General features: G+C 42.3%; 1 protein-coding gene across 4 annotated transcripts in view; it reads right to left on the bottom strand.

The window, feature by feature from the left end:
• The window catches only part of AFF2 (AF4/FMR2 family member 2), a 497,371-nt gene extending 484,443 nt beyond the window's left edge, over positions 1-12,928 (bottom strand). For 3 of the 4 annotated variants that reach the window (XM_032256130.1, XM_032256129.1, XM_032256131.1), the window contains exon 1: positions 12,430-12,928. In XM_032256130.1, the coding sequence (XP_032112021.1) occupies positions 12,430-12,476 (47 nt within the window). In that variant the 5' untranslated portion in view covers positions 12,477-12,928. The remainder of the gene's footprint in view (positions 1-12,429) is intronic. The other variant, XM_032256127.1, reaches the window with a different exon arrangement.
• Between the last annotated feature and the right edge of the window lie 8,117 nt (positions 12,929-21,045).

Genomic DNA, 21,045 nt, shown 5'->3' with positions numbered 1-21,045 from the left:
ACAGATTTCAAAGTTTTTCAGTTGGGCAAACTCACCTTTCCATCCTCCATTAAGGCAATGAAGCTACTAAAATACAGAAATAACAGTGATCAGAGTATAAAAGTCAGCCAGTTCTTGGCACTGAAATAATATTTGTGGTGACACTGTAGGTGTCAGAGATATACATCCCTGCAGCAGCTACTGCAGCATTCACAGCACAGAGAAAAGACTCTTCCAACCCCAGGGTCAAGGGTGAGGGCATGCCTAGAGATAATGGTTTAGAGTAAGCACCTAGGCAAAGTTTGGTGATCCCCACGTTTTCACCTGCTTTAGTGAATTTGAGTGATTTTAGTGTTATTCTACTGAATTTGCTTTACAACAATATGTACTCCAGGTTTAAGTATGTAACCAAATCTCAAAAATGAAATAAAATAGTTCAGCAATATATAGATAGAAATATACTCTTAATGATATATTTAGAATAGCAATGTCTTTAAATCCTTCTGGGTGCCTCATTATAGATGTGGTAGTTCTTAGTACTACCCCTAAATCAGTGAATGTTCCTTATACACTCCAGAAACCCAGAGGCAGGGAAAGGGCTGGATGGTCCAATGTTATCTAATGAGATACGAAACGAGAGATGTAAAGATCCCACTCTACCTACAAATGTTTAGGATAGGAACAAACTATGAAGACGGATGTAATCCTTTGCTAAATCTGCTTATGAGAAGCAGAGAAAATCACAACTTTATTCAGCATGTCATTTATCCTGGGTGACTAATGCATTATTTGTATGAAGTTAAAATTGAGCCCTGAGAAACTATGAAATAAATCAAATGCCCTACTTTATGTAATTTTAACAGACGGATCCCATTAGGATTCTACTATGCATAGCTGTCGGGTAAAATCATTGACCAGTATCTTTATAAATTAATCAACTGAGGTAATGCTGGCTTGGCTGTCATCATTTGCTACTAATCTACATTTAGAATTTGCTTTAACTTTCAAGCTTTTTAAAACAGGTTGATCAAATTTCTATTTTTTGTTCAAGATATATGAGTCACTGAAAATGTTTACTGAAGTATGTATGGCAGACATGTGTCATGGGTGTCCTTTTTCAATGGCATTAGAGTGCTCATTGGCATTTCACTGTAATTTCTAAGTATGATGCTAATCAGAATCCAATGAAAACGGTCTTCATCATTCTTGACAGGAAGTTTTACTACTTACAGTCTGAATATATTTGCACTTTTGAAGTTTAAACTGTTACAGAACTTCAAAGTTAAATGGCCAAAAATGCCTAATTGTAGCAAAAGAGGTATAATTAACATTTAACTGTTATTTTTTAAAAAGACCCATCATGGCTCTTGCATGTTTTCTGGATCTGTAATTAATTTTCAGATAAGTTTCATTTCTCATTATGAGACCCAATTTATTAAAGGCCCATTAATTATCTACTGTCTGTCCTCCTAGTATGTACCTTAAAGTCTGGTTCATTTAACTGACTGGGTGTTTCATTTTCACTAAAATTTCCTAAATTTCTTTGTCATCTCATGTTTCTGTGTATCTTCTGGACCTGTATCCCACCACCTTTAATTTTGCAATTTAAAAATAACAAAATAATGTTCAGGGGTGTTTTTCCAGATTACTTGTAATACTTTAAAGGCACCCAACAAACTCTATTACCAGATCATCTTCAACTCTGTGAAGGCAGGTTGTAGCAAAAGGGATGTGGGCCTTGGGCCCAAGAAACCTGAGTTGGACTTGCGGCTCTGCTGTCAGCTAATTGTGTGACTTTGAGAAAGGCAGGTGTGCACCCCTGTGATCCTCATCTTTCTTGTCTGTAAAATGGAGGGTGAAAACACTTACCTTGTAGGATCCTTATTCAATGAGGTGATGTATGTAAAGTATATGCCATTATGCTCTGTAAATGCTAATTAATCCCCCTTCCCTACCAAATTATCTTACGGATTTCTCAGAAATCAACACACGTGGAAACTTCGCTGCACATCCTTGGGATGAAATTGTAATCTGAATCCTCCAAAGGCATAAATAGAAAATGTGTTCAGTGTAACAACGTGTTAGGAAAACCCAAATCCCAGGTTAGCCTCCAAAGCAGGAACTATTAAACAAGATATCTAGCTAGCTAAGAGGAGACAATGTTACAAAAGTGTGGAGAAAAACTCTCAACAAATGTTGAAGTTATGTTCTCCCCCTCTTTGTACTAGATGAAAGCTACAATTCAGAGATGGTAACAAGTTACTACTCCTTTTTTTAAAGGCTGCACAATTACCCTTAAAGCACTGTTGCAGATATTCAATGTAGTTATACCTCATGACAAGAAAATGCTCTACCCAAAAATCTAAAATCTAAAAATGCGGTACACAAATCTGATAAATTTAGGGCTGTTCGGGAGAGATTTTACTCATCAACAAAGACTTCCGTATAGTATCTCTGGCAAGTAAGATGCACATAAAGAGCATTTAATTTATAACATTTCAATAAGCATGCCATTTCAGAAATAATATCTACTGACGGCTAGGCAACACACCTACCTGTACCTACCTGTCTGCCCATCGTGATTTTAGCGCTTCTCTTAGTGCTCATTCTTATACCTCTGAGGCGTCTCTTCACAAATTTGATCACACAAAGCATTAAAAGCAGGTTTCTTTTTTATCATTCCATTTATGTATTCAGCAAAAAATAAATGAGCACCTACTATGCACCACACAGTGTTCTAAGCATTGCAGTGGCAGCAGTGAATAAAACCAACAAAACTCCACCCTCAATGAGCTCACATTCTCGTCAAGTTTGAATTAAGTTCAGGTTTATGGACCAGTATATCTTCCTCCCAAGCACAGAATCTGCCACTTACACGAAAGAGGAACAGAATTGTGTGTCTCTTGCTGGAGTGGATATCTGTAAAGTCATGCCTCATATTTGGTAATGAACTTAAACCCAATTTGTAAATACTAAGGATTGGGGGCAAAGTCCTCATTAGCCCAGCCTACTACAGAGCCCTCAGCACAAGCAGGGCTTTCTGCTATCCTAGGGTATCCTTATAAATTAGCAGAAAAGCTAAGGATTCACATGGCCTGTGCATTAATTCCAGCTCAACCACGTACTACCCGTGTGGCCTTGGGCAAGTCGCTGAACCCTTCTGTCCCAGTTTCCTGCTCTGTCAAATAGAGAAATCGGGTAACACAAATCTGAACCTGTCACATAGGAAATGTGACCTCTAATTATTAGCTTAAATTATTACTATTATTGATACTGCTTTTAGGTCTTCTCACCTAGATTTAATATTGTGAAGAGCTAGCATAGTGCCTGAATGAATTGAATAAATGAATGATGCTGCACTCTGAACTGGCAGCATTAGGTTATTATTCTGGGCCAGGCACTGGGAACACAAAAATAAAAGACACATTCTCATCTTTCACAACAACAAAGGTGCATGGCAGGAGTTGGGGGAGGGAGAAAGCAGGATCCAGCCAAGGTAGAAGTCAGCTCAGGAAGGTATGAAAGCACAGAGGAGAGGCATCTGAACAGACTGGGTAGGAGCATGGGAGTTTGAAGGGCGGAGGAGGCAGGAGGTCTGCTGCTCGCTAGCAGCTTCCCAAAGATAGAGCTGAGATTTGAACAAGGACATAGCCAGACAAAGAATTACTTGGTAGCCAAACAGCTAATCGTAAACACAGATGTCAACACCAACCACACAGTACTAAGGCATTTTTAAGGAAAAAGAAATACTGATGGTAAAATATTGGTACACACCTAACAAACAAAATAATCAGTTATATTCTTAGAAAAGGAGAAAAAGCAAAAGCAATGTATTTGTGAATGTCTCAAGAGCTACGAAATACACTTCTTTTGAAAAACAGCCATTTTGCTAGCAATTGCACCAATTTACAAACATTTGTTTCAATTGTTTCGGAAAAAAACACATTTTCATTTGGCATTTCTTTGAAGAATGTTTGCATAAATGTTTCCATCGCTCAGACAGTTAAAATAATTGTTGGGATAGTTTTGTGGTTGTCCCACAGCAAATGGTGGTCAGTGTTAATGAGAATACTTCATTCACACAGCAAAAGAGGACTCAGGCAATTATGTGATGAATGTGAGCTACTGTCAAACCAGATAATTCAGGGTCCAAAGTCAATTGTCTTATGTTCAATATTCAATGTTCCTGGTCCCCTAAACAATAAAAATTTCTGGCATTTCACTCTGAGCTGCACTAATAGTAATCAGAGTTTCACGGTCCTTGACCAGGGTTGGTTTGCCTATTTAGCTTTCATTCTCTCTCTCTCTCTCTCCCTCTCGCAGAATTCCTATTTTACTTACAGTCCATGTCATACTATTTCCTAATTCTAAGTATACATTCCAATGTAAAATGAGGCCACAGGTCATCTTCTACAGTCCTTTCATCTCTCCCTAAAAAGGACTGACCAGGAAAGTGTTGGGCACAGAGTAGGCAGGCAATACAAACAGGTCTTGAGAGGTGACAAACACTGAACTAGGGTACAAGGGCTCCTGACTCGGCTTTGCCAACTACTGACTGGATGTCCTTGTGCAAGTCATTTTCCCATCCTGGGCCTCAGTCTCCTTACTTACACAATGAGGAGGTTGGATCACATGACCCAAAGGGGCCCTCCAGCCTTAAAACTCTAGCTTCTAGGAACTGATTAATGTCTACACACCAAAGCCAAGCACTTTGCCAGCAAATAAATAATAGTGAATTGATGAGACCTCTCCATGGCACTTCACCAGAAACATCCATCACGCTGATTCTAATTTAGTCACTGTGGCTGTGCCGACCTGGCATGAAAACAATCAGTCCCTTTGGAAAATTAATTTATTAAAAAATTAGTTGACTGATGTCCTGAAGGGGGAAATGAAGCCAACGTGATTGCATTTTTCATTGTTCAACAGATAGTCAGGTTGTCATGTACATATTGCCATACTCTAAAGGTTAAAGTAACCTCATAACAACACGTTCCATCTGCTTGGTTGGTTTGATCAAACCATACTAGAAACCCAAACACCAAGAAGACATCACACTTTTTAGCAAACAACTTTCTCCAATGATTGTTAAAGCTAAGATTTCAATTTCAGCAGCACTACAAGACAAGTAGCATATTATTTTTTCTTTATATAAAAAAGAAATCATTTCAGAGCTATTTATTTCTAGGAGATAACACTGCCTACAAAACAAAAAAATCTGACTCCGGGAAAACGGTTTAATAAAGGTCACCAAGTGAACCAGTATATGCTAGTGAGATCTGGTTTTCATTGAAGATGGTAGATGACACCGAGAACTATTATTTGGAAATCTAACGAAACAAAATGTTCCTCATAGGATAGCAGTAATGTCTCTTTTCTTCTCCAACAAAAGAAACATTGGAAAAATAAACAGAGGAGTGATTTTGATTTTGTAATGAAAACAAAGCCTGTTTCCTTAGCTTATTCCTCAAAGTGTAGCTTTTACACCTTCATATAAGAGAACGTATCTATTGAAGAACCAAATAAAAAATTACTTTGAAACGTTAGCCGATTTTATTTTTCAAATGAAGCAAAATACACAGGTATATTTGAGAAACAGCATCCCATAAACTAAGCAATACATAATCAAAATCAGATTCTAGTTATAGTGCTATTGTCAGCTCTGCTTAAATCATGCCATTTTTTTCAGCTCTCAGATAACTTTTCTCAGCTCAGTAAGTAGGTAGATGCTAGAAGCTGAGGTCATCTAAAAGATTTACTTTAAAATAAATTCAACAATTCAGAGCATCGCCCTCTCTATGGTGTAAAGTGTGCCTTGCTTTGAACATGCATATAAAATTTCATTAAAGTGTAACATAAAAGTTTTACATTAGAGGAACCCAGGGCTGGACCTTTGTTTAACAGTCATGATAATTTATGGTGTGGATCTGCTACAGTTAAGTAGAAAAACAGCCTTCTCATGATGAAATACAAGTCATAAAGACTGAAACTCAAGGAAAGCTGGAGGAATCCCAATCCTCTGACCACTCATTTTTTCCTCAGATTTTTGTTACACATTCTTCATTAATGTTCTCAATGCAGATTGAGACACAATACCAGTCCATTAATTCCTATAGCGCTGTACCTTAAAGGATATTCTTTCCTTGTTTTTTGTTGTTTTTTTTTTTCTGTGCTAAACATATCTTGGAATTCATAGAAATTCTATTTTTGTAAATCATGCCAATTACATGGGTTCTATTTTTGCCTTTTCCTATTAATCTTCTTCTGTAACCATTGGTTATTCTCTTTATTTTCTGCAAAAGAGATTATACTGGCTAAGAGACATGAAAGAATTACAAATAATTAAAACACGATCACACAGGCAGAGGGACAGTATTATCACTACGATTTACTAAACAACTATCCTTGAAAGAGACCTGCATTTGCATGGAACAGTCTTTGAGTTGAATGTGACTATAACATCAATCAACAGATGTTTATTGAGTACCTGTGATGGAAAAACACCGTGCTAAATGATGACAGAGGGTGAGACGCCATTCTCTAGGAAGCAATGTGGATATTTAAACATGAACAACTTAATGCAACAGTGGTGATGCGGCAAAAAGAGGAATACACACAAATCCTAAGACCACGCACCTCCTGTGTAAACTCAGGAAAGTAACTTAGCCTCTCTGAACTTTCGTTTTCTTATCGACAAAATGAAGCTAAACTACCAAATCTAACAAACCTGTAAGGTCACTGTGATGATCAAATCAATCAATACATGTGGTAAATTAGAAAGCTTTGGAAAGAATTGTTATCAACCTCACACCTCCAGTTTGAGGCTCTTTATGTTCAAGTATCAAATCTTCAAAATTTGGGCACTCAGATTTAAATGGACAATTCTCAAGGACTTGAGATTTGTCTAACATACATATATAATTTTTCCATTCTCACATTTTCATGAAAGGGGCATCCATAAATGATGTGCTAAGAGACTGTATCCGTATACAGACTGTTCCCTTTCTAATTAAAAGGAAAAAGCAGAGTTTCACGCCTGGTCAAATTACATGGCAATTCCACAGATTTTTATCCACAAGTACAACGTACACAATCCAATCCATTTGTTTCAGTGACGGCTAAATAAACACTCGGACCCCACACAACAAATAATAGGCAATGAGCTTTTGTGGAAAGGGACCTGACTTGGAAATAGGGAGATGTGGATTTCTGACCAAGCTCTACTACCAACAGGCTGTGTGAACTTAGGTGAGTCACACAACCTCTCTAGGATTGAATTTGCCATTCTGCAAAATGGGAAGAATACCTGAACATTCTAACTCACAATGATCAAATGAGAAAGCATGTGAAACAGCGTTCCACATGTTGGAAAGGTTCAGACAAAGTTGTTGATGATGCAAGCTCTGGGGTCAGCTCCATTTAGGCTGCAAGTTGGACTGCATCACTGAGTGGGTAGCTGTGTGATTTAATTGCTTCATCTGTAAAACAGAGATCATAACACATCCTATCTCAGAAAGTTGCTGGAAGGATTAAACGAAATTGAGTCTTTACAGAATTTTATCCAAGCTTGTAGCAGAGTAAACACTCAAATTATAGCAGCAATGATAATGATGAGTTCTATCAGAAGTGAAACACACACACACTCACACTCATCACTCAAAAAAGTTTCTCCAAGTTTGGTCTTGAGCTCTTTAATCAGTAACATTTCTTTCCATTTATCAGTAAGCAAGTTTTTCAAATCTCTGTTTACCTAACAGTAATCAGAAAAAGGAAAAATTAAAAGTGAAAAATGTAGTCACTGCAGCAAAAATTGTTTTGTCTAAATGACAGGCTAATCAAGTATATGTCAGTTTTCCTCTTTGAGGTATGACCTACAGTTACAAGCTCTTAAGGCCACAGCTCCACATTGTTCCAAAGAAGGCCACTTCATTGGACTGCCACAATTTTGAAATTATGTTAAATATGTGCAAATTTTGCAAGCAAAAATAATATTAGCTACGAACGATGGGTATTAATTTTATGTTAAAGGTTAGCACATCAAAGCCATTTATATTCAACAATAATTAGCATGTTTAAATACAATATAATTTTTAGTCATCTACAGCACGCTTAAATGTATGGAATCTCATTTATGTCTATAATGATGGATTCATTTTCGAGGCAGTCATTTTCTATCTTGATTTGTATATTTTAAAGTTGTTAAATGCTTGACTGAATCATTAGCAAAACAATTCGTGTATCATTAAACTGATTTCTACCATGAGATAATTTTCTTCCGTGTCCAATAGATGTGCCTTTTAAGATTTACTGAGATAGCTTTTATTCTTTGGAGGGTTTGGGGGTGGGGTTGCAGAGGAGACCTTACTAGCGAATTTCACTGACTTAAATCTCTCCTACCCACACATTCCCTTAAGAAACACAACCCAAAATGGTTTGTTGAATGAATGCTCAAACACACGGGAGAATGCATATTATACTAGCAAAGAAAACAGACCATAGGCAGTCTCCCTTTTAAGAGACCACAGAGGGAAAAGGGGAAAGATAAATGGATGAAGGTAGAGAACAAGAAATGCTGGGAATTTTTAAGCCTTAGTCAAAACAGGACTTCCCCTCCCCCCACCCCATCAAAGCCCTAGTATCTCCAACTTGGCAAAGGTTGTATTCCCCCCATCTCCCACACCTTCCCATCCATAAACAGTCCTGTTCCGCTCTTCTGGAGGATTGTAGCTAACGAGGCCTCGGAAGACCTGTGCGCACAGAGCAGGAGGAGGCAGCCGGGTTGCTGCAGTGCATGGGCCATGCCTGGCTGGAGCTGAAACAGTTCACTTTTGTCTAGAAAGCAGCCCCCCGCCCCCTCTCCGGCACCGCCCCGCCCCCGCAAGGTCGAAGAAAACTGGGGAAAGTGCAGTTCGGACTGCTTGGGCAGGCCCTGGGGGCTGCCTTTACCGGAGGAGGAGAAGCCTGGCCGGCACATGGCCCCTTCTCAGCCTTGACAGCCCCACACAGACCTTTGAACTTTCTATTTATATAACAGTTTAGTGAGTTTAAGTCTCTTCCTGTATAACTGCCCCTTTGCAAGCTTGCCTCTAATTAGGCTACTTGTGAGACATCACATAAAAACTACAAACAATTGATGCTGTCCCTTGCAGTGAGAAGGCAGCCACTGTCACAATCACTTAACTACAATTTTAACTAGGCTTTTGAACGTTTTGATTTTGCTATCATGGTGGTTTTCTTTTCTTTTCTTCTTTCTTCTTTTTAAGAATGTGTCCCTTTCTGTAATTTCTTTTCTTTCCTTTCCTTCCTTCCAATGAAGAAAAAGTAAGCATCCCCACAAACAACCTTGGCCTGTCACAAAGCAATACCTAATCAATACTGGGTGGGAGGTGCTAACAGAAATGAAAGGCTGTACATTTTGTAGGCCCTCTGAATCTGTTCCGCGCCCCCTCCCCACCCTTAACTGGGGATAAATGACATCATTACATGATCTTCAGTCACCTCAAGAATTCATTTACTTGGTTATCAAAAACAAGTCTATGGAATGATTTAAATGAAGAATTTGAATTTTAAAATTTATCTTTTTCTTTAAGAGCAAGTGACGTCTTTCACGCACACAGACACATCTGTGCCATCTTTTTTCTTTCACAGAATGGTTTATATTAAATTCAAACTCAGGTGAACATTGCTCATTCATCTGGGAATCCTAAAGAACTTGAGCTTTGGCCCTTTAATCGAGTCCAGAGCATGACCCATTAAGTTATTCTAGCAGTTTGTGAAATCCAGTGGTATGTTGCATTAGGCACGTGAGCATTCCCAAACACTGCACATAACATGCACACTGCAGCATCATTAGGATCCCATCCTTTCCATTTCCATTTATCCTAACAAATATGCATGTTTATAAATGGCCACATACTTTTTGTTTACTACAGTCAAGTGTTTGCAAATAACACATATGCCTGTGTATGTAAAGTCTTTCTTCATTATGTCTAGGAAAATGAGTTTGTTTTTAAGCTGTCCTGATCCATTTATTGTCAGACATCTAGGGTTGCAGTAGAGATAGCTCAGAGCTTACTGTTCCACAAGTGAATGTTAAGAATAAATCCAAGGTAAATAAGATCCTTAACTTTGCTGGTCTTTTTTCCTTACTTGGTCCTCCTTGGGGGTTGGGGGTATGGGGAGTGGAGGCCATCTCTTTAAGTAGCTATTTACTCCCAAGGAAGAGAAGTAAATATATAATGAACATATAACTGGCATGCTCTGGACTTCCAAAGAGAAGTGGGAAAGGTACCAATTTCTACTCAAGACAATGTCAAGCTTTTCGGTTCATCCACTATTGTCACATTTATGTTCCTTTTCTCTGTGGAGCCATACAAAACACAGAAGCACAACCACATTACAAATGTTTATAAACACAGATGCATAACGAAGTGTGCCACTCACAAGCAGTAAGAAGAGAAATTTTCCTGGATCATGTACAGAAGGAAAGGACAGGCTTATTTATGCAGATATGTTACACTAATTAATCAGTATTTCACATAATATTCACGAAGTGTCCAAGTCTATGCTTCTTAACTGATGTGGCTCAGTTAGGGACCTGGAGGAAAAAAAGGTTTTGCATTTTCCTTAAGATAAGAAAAGACAGCCTCCCACAAGGGGTGAGGGAGCATATCTTTTTTTTAAAGAAATCAAACATAAAAGAGTGCATTCCCTTTAAATATGCAATTGCATATGCATAAGATGAAACCAGAATTGATATAAAAAGCATGTTTCTAAAAACCTGATACCTTGTATATGTTTAACATTTGAACTATACCAATGAAATTAATTCTAACAATGTCTGTTAAATTAACGATGTAACCCACACCATATATTAGGCAAATTGTATGCAAATAGTAGTGCTATGGTTATCATCAGTTGACTGCAAAACAAATTAGGGAAACAGAGTAAAGGCTGTGTGCAGGAGCATAATATCTAATTGAGCAATAATTTTATTGTAATTTTTACTTTCAAATAACAGCATTTTTTTTTAAATATAACAATGTATTTCTGCACAGCAGATAAAACCGTGGTTTCAAAAACGCCTTATAGATTAATACTGATACAGAATAATTTGTGCTTCAAGGATTTACCCGGAATTGTTGTAAAATAAAATGTATTTAAGTTCTGATTATCTTGGATTTTCGACTAAAGGAGTCATGATTGGCATAATGAAGCTGTTGGCTAAGCGTATGACCCTTTTTTAAAGAAGGAAATTGCCTAAAATATCACATCAACAGGGGAAATCCTTGTAAAAATACATAGCATTCATAACCAACGGCCACGAGTAGTTAAACATTGCAAAATATTTCCCACTATTGGTAGGTACTACAGATCGTTTTAACTACATTTAAAAAGGGAATAACCAAGGGTGCAATTTTAAGTGGTTACCACTGGGCCCTCCCCTCAATCTAATTTCTTAGACTGCGGGGGCGGGGGAGAACGGATATGTTAAATATTATGACAAATTAACAGTGATAAGGTTTTCAGTAGGTGAAGTTTTTGAAAAGTTAATAGGTATGTATATCAGTATTTATGCACACGCGCATGCACATCTCTAAGAGAGTAACAACTTTCCGGCTCCCCAGTCACCTTTCTACCATCTTTCAAAATGTCTTGACGACAAGTTTAGGGTATATTGTGACGAGCTGACTGAACCTTTGAATCTGAGCTGGGTGCCCACTACACAGACCTACGGCTGCCTCCCAGTGGGAGCCCAACGTGGGTCCAGCCGGTAATTAAATGTTCACTGACAAGAGAGGCGGACTTTGGGGGCCAACTCCAAAAACCCTGAGTCTTGAAAGCCAAGCACCGAAGTCGGCCCCGAACCGAGGTCCCCTGTGTGGTGGCCCCCAAAGCCGCCGCTCCACCCCTGAGTGCAGGGAACTTGGGGTGAGTCGGCAGAAGGAAAGGTGTACGCGCAGCGCAGCGCAGGGATGGAGGTGGCGGCAGCGGGGGCGGTGGCCACCGAGGTAGCGACTGGCCGTTGTCTTTCCCCCATGGCTGGCCGCAGGCGTTGGGCACCTGGAAAGTTGAGGCATTTCGGGCGGGCGGCATCTGGGGCTGAGGGAGGCGAGACCCGCGAGCCGCTCAAAGAGAAAAGCTCCTGGGAGGTCGTGCGGTTCAGCCCTCCGGCGGCACCGAATTCGATGTGAGCCAAATGCAACTCTTCAGACTATGAGCGCAAAGCGACGCTTTCGGGTCCGCATCCCTCCCTCTTCCCACACCTCCCCCCACCCCAGCATCCGACCTAGGAGTCCGCGCGCCCGGGGCCAGAGGTGGCTGAGAGCAAGTGGGAGGGAGTCCGGGGCGCCCCCCACGACAGCTCCAGCTTCTCTTAACAAAGGCGAAAACCTGAGACTTAGCTAGGGGACTCGCTCATCAAAGGAAAAGGCAAAAATCAACACCTACCACTGCTGCTCCAAGTCCCAGTCTCTGAAAAAGTCGAATAGATCCATAGCGGCCGGGCGGCGGTGGCCGGCAGGCGCCTGTCCCTGCTCGCAGCGGGTCGGCGCGGCTCTCGGCACAGCTCGCAGGCGGTTCTCGGCGACCCGGCTCTCCAGCCCTCCCGCCCAGCTAAAAGTATCCGGGCCGCATCGGCAGCAGCGGCGGGCGCTGGAGGTGCCTGGTCCTGCGCTCTGGAGAGGCAGCGGCTGCAGTGGCACTGGGCGGGCAAGCGCCTGGCCGCCCACTCGGGTCCACTCGGTCCGCGGTAGTCCGCGCACCCAGCGCCCCGACGCTGCGGCGGTAGCCGCTGCGGGCTCAGGCGGGCTGGGCCGCCCGCCTGGCGGGCTGCGGGCGGGCGGCGGCGGCGGGGGCGGCCGGGGCAGAGGCAGCGGCGCGGCGCGGCAGCCGGGGCGGCAGCGGCGGCGGCGGCGGCAGCGGCTGCACAGGCGGCGGCGGCGGCCGCGGCAGCATCACACACTTACACACTCACAGGGGGCGGAGCCTGGACAGCTCGAAGCCGCGACATGGAGCAGGCACGTTATCATCCCCGGATCTGGCAGGGGCTCGCCGCGCCCGCCCCTGCGGTTCGGGAACCCCTCCTCACCCCGCACTGTCAAAATCAGCTATTGCGAGTGGCCGCAGAGCTGAGGACCCTGACCCTGACCCGCAGCCGGGACGCAGGGGCTGTGACAGGGATACAGGAGGTGGGCTGGCGGGACCGGGACGCGGGCTTGGGTAATAGGACCCACCCCGCCCCCCACCGCTAAGTTACTGTTTGGAACTAGAAAAGACAGCACAAACTGCTGTGGGGTTGAAGGTCGCCCCCTGCCACGCGAAACAGTCTCTGTCCGGAGACAGATCCTTGAGCCCCCCAGTAACGGTGCAAACTTTTGGGGGCCCAAGCACCCCATAGGTCTGTAGTGCACAGCACGCGGGTCCAGAAATGAGAAGGCGGTCACCTTCACCGTCCCCGTGGCCCCACGTGCCCGCACGCAGGCCCTCCAGGTATGCCTCTAGGCGGGCACCTAGTAGGTCAGCAAGCTGTAGGCCCTGGATTCAGTGAGCTGCAAGGATAGGCAGAAATGAATGCCCTTGTGTGGTCCTTGAGTTCGAGGTTGGGACACCGTTAAACTGGGTTCCACTGTCACTTTCCTTGCACAGTCACCAGGTGCCTTGAGCAAAAGACTTCTACACGCTCCTCCTCTGAGAAATGGGAAAACCACTGGGTATGTGCCCAGTATCCCACGCACCGGCTGCACGTCTCCCTTCTGGCCTGAAATTCTGTCTTTCTGCACGTGGAGGATTTAACCGAGCCTCCTCCTCCCTTCAACCTCCCCCACTGGTCCAGGAAGGGGTGGATCCCTTTGCCAATTCCCTGGAGGGAAAGGTTCCCTGGCCTCCCTGCAGAGAAAGGCATGTGGGAAGGGGCGGGGCCAGTTTCTGGCACATCAGGACCTGAGCATTCTGGAGTCCGAGGCGTCTAATTTGGCTTCTTCCTGTCGTTATACACAGGGATTTGTATTGGCACATTATTCAAATCCTAAGGCTAGAACTCTTTTAGGAAGGACAGTAGACTGAGCCCTGTCAGAGCAGGATGCCAGTACCTCTCTGTGTAACTCCAAGCAAGTCACAGTTATTTGGGCCTCAGTTTCCCCATAAAACACCCAGCAGCCCTCTGGTTCATACTGCTCTGACATTCTCCCTACTATCTAAATTATGTTTCTACAGTATTATCTCATACTGTCAAAATCATCCAAATAGCTTTTAACTTCATTTTTTTTCCAGAAGAAACAGGGGCCCCAAGACAGTAAAATGCTCAAGATCTGACTTTTCCCCGAGAGAGGGATCCGAGATTAGAACCTAGAACCTGGGAAGCTCTTCCAGGGCCGAAGCCAGTAGAAGTTGCCTCAGCTTTAACCATGAATGACTTCAGCATTTGAGCTACAGGGGGCCAAGGTCTGGTCTCTTTCACATTCTTTTATCGAAAAACAAAGCAAAAGCACATTAAGATAAAGGAACAAGGTTCTATGATTCTGCAACTCAGGCATCCAGTGGGGGCTTTGCTTAGATGTCTATTTATAGTGCATGGGACCAAGTCCTCAACAGATAGTGGTTGATCGATGGAAAATCAACCAGTGGGCAGCCAAGGGGAGACTACATCTCAAAGTGGCTTGTAGATTTGGCTACCTGTAAACTTCTCTGGTCAAAAAGACTATGGAGAAAGAGCTATTGGCAAAAATGGAGTTGCCGATTTTCAAATTATCTCTGTACCTTGTTTATTCAAGGAATTCTAGTATTCAGCCCTAGACCGTGAGCCCTTAAAGCAACAGGGACTGCCTCGCTCAGATCTGCGGCCCCCAACCTTTCTACCCTCAGTAAATGATCCTCGAATTGGATTTGATTGCTAGTAATGATTGTTGCCAGCATTAGTACTTGATCTGCTTGAAACTCCTTCAAGGAAAGCCAGAACATGTACGATTAACATTTAAATGGTGATTATGGTCACTTTATTTCTGGTTTACTTTTCTCACAAAATTGTATTTATTGGGGGAAGATAGAAAAAATAATATGCTAGGCAAACAAATTTTCAACAGAAATAAAGCTGCTCCTTTAAGAGTTCCAGCCCCCCATCACCCCACTGGTGCACTTTCTTCCCAATCAGCAGGAGGACCAAGCAGAAGCAGAAGGAGCCAGCAAGAGGCAGCACTCTGAACAGAAGTGCCTGCGGGAAGGAGAGAAGAGACAAGTGGTGCCGGCTGCTGCTTCAAAAGAGGGGCAGGGGCTTTCCCTTCCTGAGATCAAAACGAAGCAGGAAGGTTGGGTTGGGTGGAAAGAGCCCCCACTTCCTAGCCACTCTCCACAAACAGAGATGAGGCTAAGACAGGCAACACTGAAGGGGCCAGGCTGTTCCTGAGGCCTCTTGGCCCAGTCCTGGCACATGCTCACTGAGCATCAGCTACTGAGCAAGGTAGCTTTGTCTTCTCTGATCCAAGGGGTGCTTTCTCCTTTCCTCCTCACCATGTGCATCCCTCCCTGGCTCTGATGGGGCCAGGGGCTCTAGAACTCAGCTCTTCAATGAACCCTCAAATATGTGGGCAGGATGCTGGATCCAAGCCATGTTTCCTCCACCGAAAAGCTAGCAGTAGGGAGGAGAAAGCACTTTGCATGGAGGGCAGTAGCAAGAGGAAATTAAAAGGCTATCTGGAGGGAGTGCCCATTGCTGCTGTCATATTGGGGTCATCTAGCTATCATCTAGGCTGGGGTGGGGATCAAATTGCTACCCTCTCATTCTACTCCCTATGGCATCTTAGCTAAGGTGTAATACTCTTCCTCACCAGCCTGTTGCCCTGGTTTTGGCTGCAAAAGCCCCTTTCTTACCTAGCAAAACCCACCTCAGAACTCTCAGTTCAACCCAATATTTCAGAAACTGCAGGAACAACCTTGTCTCCCTCTGACCCTTCTCCCTCTGTTGGCTTCTCCCATCGGACTGCCTCCCCCACCCCTGCCAATGCCTCATCAATTTCCCCTAGTCACAAAATCCCAACCAAACGGAACCTACTGGGAGAACTCTTGGGCCAATAGAAAGCCATCTTTTCAGACAGGAAAGGGTCAAAACTGAGACTCCATAACCCAATCCATTGAGATAAAACTAGAAATTGATTTTAATAGGTATTGGTTTTATAGAAATGCTGATTTTCAGATTTTCTAAAGTGAGATTTTTGGCTTGAGTTCCTTTTAAAAGAGTTTAATTTGTAGTCTCCGGGTACTAATCTTTGTTTTAAAGAACTTGAAATCCTCCGTTTGCATAGTTGTACGAAAGGCACTGTCATGAAGGTTAGAGTAGATAGTGTCTAAAAATTAGGATTAATTTAAGAAAGTTGCACTGTGCATGTCAGTTACAGGAAATGAACAAATTGACAGCATGTGATACACGTGTCATCATGTCACACCACAGATTTCCACTTAAAATGTTAAGCATTTGTTTCTGACCTGGTATGCTGTCAGGCCAATTTACTTTCTAGGAAGAAATAACGATCCAGGTTACAGTTCATTTGGGGAAACTTGCTGGAAAGAATTCCATGGGCACCATGGGGACTACCACCTTTCATGACTGTAGCTCCTCTTCTGACAGAACCACTTGGTGCTGCCATGATTTTAGAATGGACTGACAAGGTTCTGAACTTGGGGCTGTTTCTACACACGGGCTGCAACATCCGGAATGATACTTCAATCTTTTCTTGACTTTTTTTTTTTTTTTTTTTTTGAGACAGAGTCCCACTCTGTCACCCAGGCTGGAGTGCAGTGGCACAATCTCAGCTCACTGCAACCTCTGCTTCCCAGATTCAAGCAATTCTCCTGCCTCAGCCTCCCCAGTAGCTGGGATTACAGGCATGCACCACCACACCCAGCTAATGTTTTGTATTTTTTAGTAGAGATGGGGTTTCACAATGTTGGCCAAGCCTGGTCTCAAACTCCTGGCCTCAAGTGAGCTGCCTGCCTCAGCCTCCCAAAGTGTTAGGATTACAGACATGAGCCACAGTGCCCAGCCTATTTCAATCTCAGTTTTCCCCAGAAACTGTAAGCCTCATGAGGGCATGGCCTGAGTCTCTGTCATCAAAGCCTAGGATGGTATCTGACACATAGTAGGCCCTTCCAGGATCTCTCTAACCATCTTCTGTGTAGGTAGCAATCTCAACAGTTGATTTCAAATTGGGTCAGGACAATTCTCTGAACTTCATGAATATGCTTATGTAATTTTTTCCACAACTCTTCTATCATGTTATACTTTGGATCTCAATCATGTATTATGATTGAAAGACCCTACCCTTGAGTTTTCCAGTTATCACAGAAAACAATCCCATTTCAGAGCTCTTCTTAAGTCCCTGGCTGTGGGTTCCTATTAGGTCTTAAATATCAAACACCATCTGACCTTACGTCAATCATCTGCTTAATTAGGTTTACGGTACTTGAAAGTTCATGTTATTCTGATTTTAGATGATATGTTTCTGTAATTCCTTGTACATATTTAGCATAACAATAAAACAGATGACATTATTGAGCCACTATATACCAGGCACTGCATTAAGCATTGTCTATACATTATTCCATTTACTCCTCAGCATGATTCTCTGAGGTAGATACTAGTATTGTACTTACTTATTTTGTAGGAGGAAACCAAGGCTCACAGAATCTGAGTATTTACTCAAAGTCACAGAGCTCCTAAGTGCGATAGCCAGATTTTGTCACCAAGCTGGTTTGCTGGCAAAGCCCATGTACTAATCCACACTGCCATACTACCCCCTTTCTGCATTCACAAAGTATTTCATCTCACTTTACCTCTGAGAGGTAAACAAAGAATTAACATAATCTGCATTTGACAGTAGAGGAAACACGTTAAAGTGATTTTACCAAGGGCACATGGTGGGACAGCTAGGCAGCAGAGGCTGGGCATGAAGTCCAGTGCTTGTTCTACTTACCACATTGTTGTTTATAGTCTCAGAGTCACCCTGATGAACTATAATACCCTGAAAGTTTGGGACTGATGTGGCATCAGTTAACTGTTGGATTAGAAAATAAATTCTCGTGGTGCAATTTCCCCGATCTCAACTGTGGCTGAATTGGAGGAAGGCAGTTGACTTAGCCATGCCCTTGTATTAAAGAAAGTCAATCTAATAGGCAACAGGAAGCAAGAATACGGTGGAGCAATTCTTGCTTCATCATTTAAGGAGACTCAGATGGGCCTTTTTCCTGGAGATTATAAATCTAGGACTAAGAAACCTCTTTGACCAACTGTTGGGGAACACATGATGGGGGGCTATAAGGTGTCCACAGGGAGTTATCTTCTGCAGATGACTATGCTGCTACACAGTGATGAATCCCTGGCTCACTCTCCCAACTTCCTGAGGGCTCCATGTCCTTGTATATAAATTAAGGAAATTGGAAACAGTCCATCTCTGACATTCTATGGCTCCTTGATTTGAAGTCCCTTTATACAACCTCCAGTCCATGGTGAAATGCAGATTGGGAATTTACAATGATGACGGAGGCAAACTGAAGAGTCACCTCAATTGCCCTGATCAATCATCTCCATGTCTGATATGGTGATTGAGAAATCTACTTCCTGGAGCTCCAAATGCTATCCCTGGGCTGCGCTCCTCAACCCATTCAGCAGCATGGCTGCCAAGAGTCTCTTCCTGGAACCAGCTCTGCAGGGCTGAAGGACTAGATTCCAGAGGGAAGTCAAGCATTTTCGCAGCGGCCAGAGAGGAAACCTAATGTATATGAAAGTGCTTTGCAAATGGCAAAAAGCCTCAGATAAATATGTGCTCTCATCATCCCTAGAGCTCATGTCTTAGAGGCTTCTCCATCAGGTGACATCAGCAGTGCTAAGTGTACTAGCTATACTTGGATGTTTAATTCTAGGTGGCTTTTTTTTGGGTTGTTGTTAGTTTGTTTACAAAAGGGCATATATTAACCAGGCATGGGTTTCCGTTGCAAGTTTTCATGCTTTTTAAATAATATTTATTACAATGGATAAACTTATTTTTACTTGGTAATCATTTTTTGGAGGGAACTCAGATCACTGATTTTCAAACTGAAACACTGAAAAGGTTTGAAATCAGTGCCTTTGTTTAAAGCCTCCTGGTTATTAGCATCATGAGAAACTTTTATTTTTCTAATAAGTTGCTAACAACAAAATCCTTGGCAATGTCATTAAAAGAAATGAAATGACTGCCTAAAGTCAAGCTTTAGCTGCTTCTGCCTTTTTATTTTCAGAAAATGGAATGCAGTAAACCCCTCAAGCTCTGAATTATTCTCGAAAGCTTTGATGCTTGGACTCAGTGATGGCCATCAGAGATACAGTTAGGCTGTGTTGTTCTGTGGGTGAAGGGAGGGCAGAGGCCTCAGCCTCCAGAACTTTTGCCTAATCACTTCACCTCCTGGGAATTGCTGTTCCAAAGAGGCCATGCTTCCCTGCCACTAGATAGTTGGTCCTTCCTCCTTTAACAGGAATCAAACCAGATCTGGATGATCAAGATGACCCAGTGTTGGCCTGGATTGCAACAGTTAAATGGCTGAGGAGACTTTCCACCACTATCCCAATGGGCCCCACATAGGCTCTTTCTTCCATAAACCTGCAACCTCCTTAATGAATGAGATGTCTCTGGATCCACCACCAATGATAATGGGGTCTACTATGAACAGGCAAGCAAGTATCTGCCCATTTCCACCCCACAGTCTACTTTGCATTGCTATGAGGGATCCAATTTAAAGATGCACTTCAGGCCAAAAAGCCTTCACAATCTTCTGAGAGACTGCAGCTTAGAGGAGGACCATATCCCACACCCAGCTGAGCTTCCAGGTGTCACATTTGAGCCTCACTCAACAGCATCTCCTTAGGTCAACAGGCCATACTTTGAGACTTTACTTATCAGAGCATGACATTTTAGTCCTTTAATTTAAATTTCTCAGCAGGATAATGGCCCCAAGACAGCCTATTTCTTTTCTGGCAGCATTTAGGGTTTTTAAAATATATATATAATAGAATATCAGCAATACCAGGAACCCCGTTGATTATCTATAGTCCAATGGAGGCCCAGATTACTCACCAAGATCACACGGCTAGCCATATGAATCAAAACCATAACCAGGTCTCCTAAGTCTCAAATTACGCAGTCTTGAAATCTTAAGCCACTGCATCTTATACCATTTTATGTTATAAAATACTTGTCACTTTAATTATAAATTAAGGAAACTTTATATTTTGGAGAAAAAAGAAAATTCTATCCAATAGTCTGTAAAAGAATGATTTACTTTTTTTGAGGATTGATTATCTCTGTAATCAACTATCATCAAGAAGTGCTCATTAAGCTCCCAGTTTAAGGTCCAAGGTTAAGTAGACACTTTACTTGGAAGAGAAAATGGTCAGCTCTACTTGGAAAGCACATACAATTCTCTTTATTTAAAGCATGCCTTCCTGGAATGAATTATACTGGCTCTGTTGAGTGTAAGGTGCCAAAGTAATTCTCAGTTAAAGAATAAAACCAAAAACAAAGCCACAGGCTCTAGGATTGGAAAAGTTCTGGCTGTAGTTTTATTTTCTGTTGTCCTCATTTGTAATGTGTATTTTCTCCAGCATGGTATCATTTACATAGCATATGTAAAGTCCTACATGCAGCCCCCTTTCGGTCTCCCCAAATCTCCTTTCATGATAGAATCCTTTCTTCCCCATTCTGATCTGCTGGACTGTGTATGGGAAAATGTTTCACCTAGGTCAAAAGGAAACCATATTCTATCTCTGAAGTAGACAAAACTTTTGCTTACTTTTCTCATTCACCTCGAATACATCAGAGGCAAATGTGAGTGTGAAGAAAATCTTTTGATCTAATATTCAAGAGCTAGTGAAGAATGGAAATGTTACCTAGTATTTTCTTTACATTTTCACATGCCCCAGTTTTGGTCAAGGTATCTGCTTTTAACCAAAAGCACATTTTAAATGAGTTGTTTTTTCGATGCATTAACCTCTATTACAGGCCTTCAAGAGGCCAGTTAGAACCATTACATACACTCACCAAAGCG

The sequence above is a fragment of the Sapajus apella genome, unplaced genomic scaffold (genome assembly GCF_009761245.1).
Source record: "Sapajus apella isolate SASKATOON/1434 unplaced genomic scaffold, GSC_monkey_1.0 scaffold93, whole genome shotgun sequence".
NCBI lineage: Eukaryota > Metazoa > Chordata > Mammalia > Primates > Cebidae > Sapajus > Sapajus apella.
Note: the sequence above shows the minus strand (reverse complement) of the source record. Positions and strands in the feature narration are given on the sequence as shown.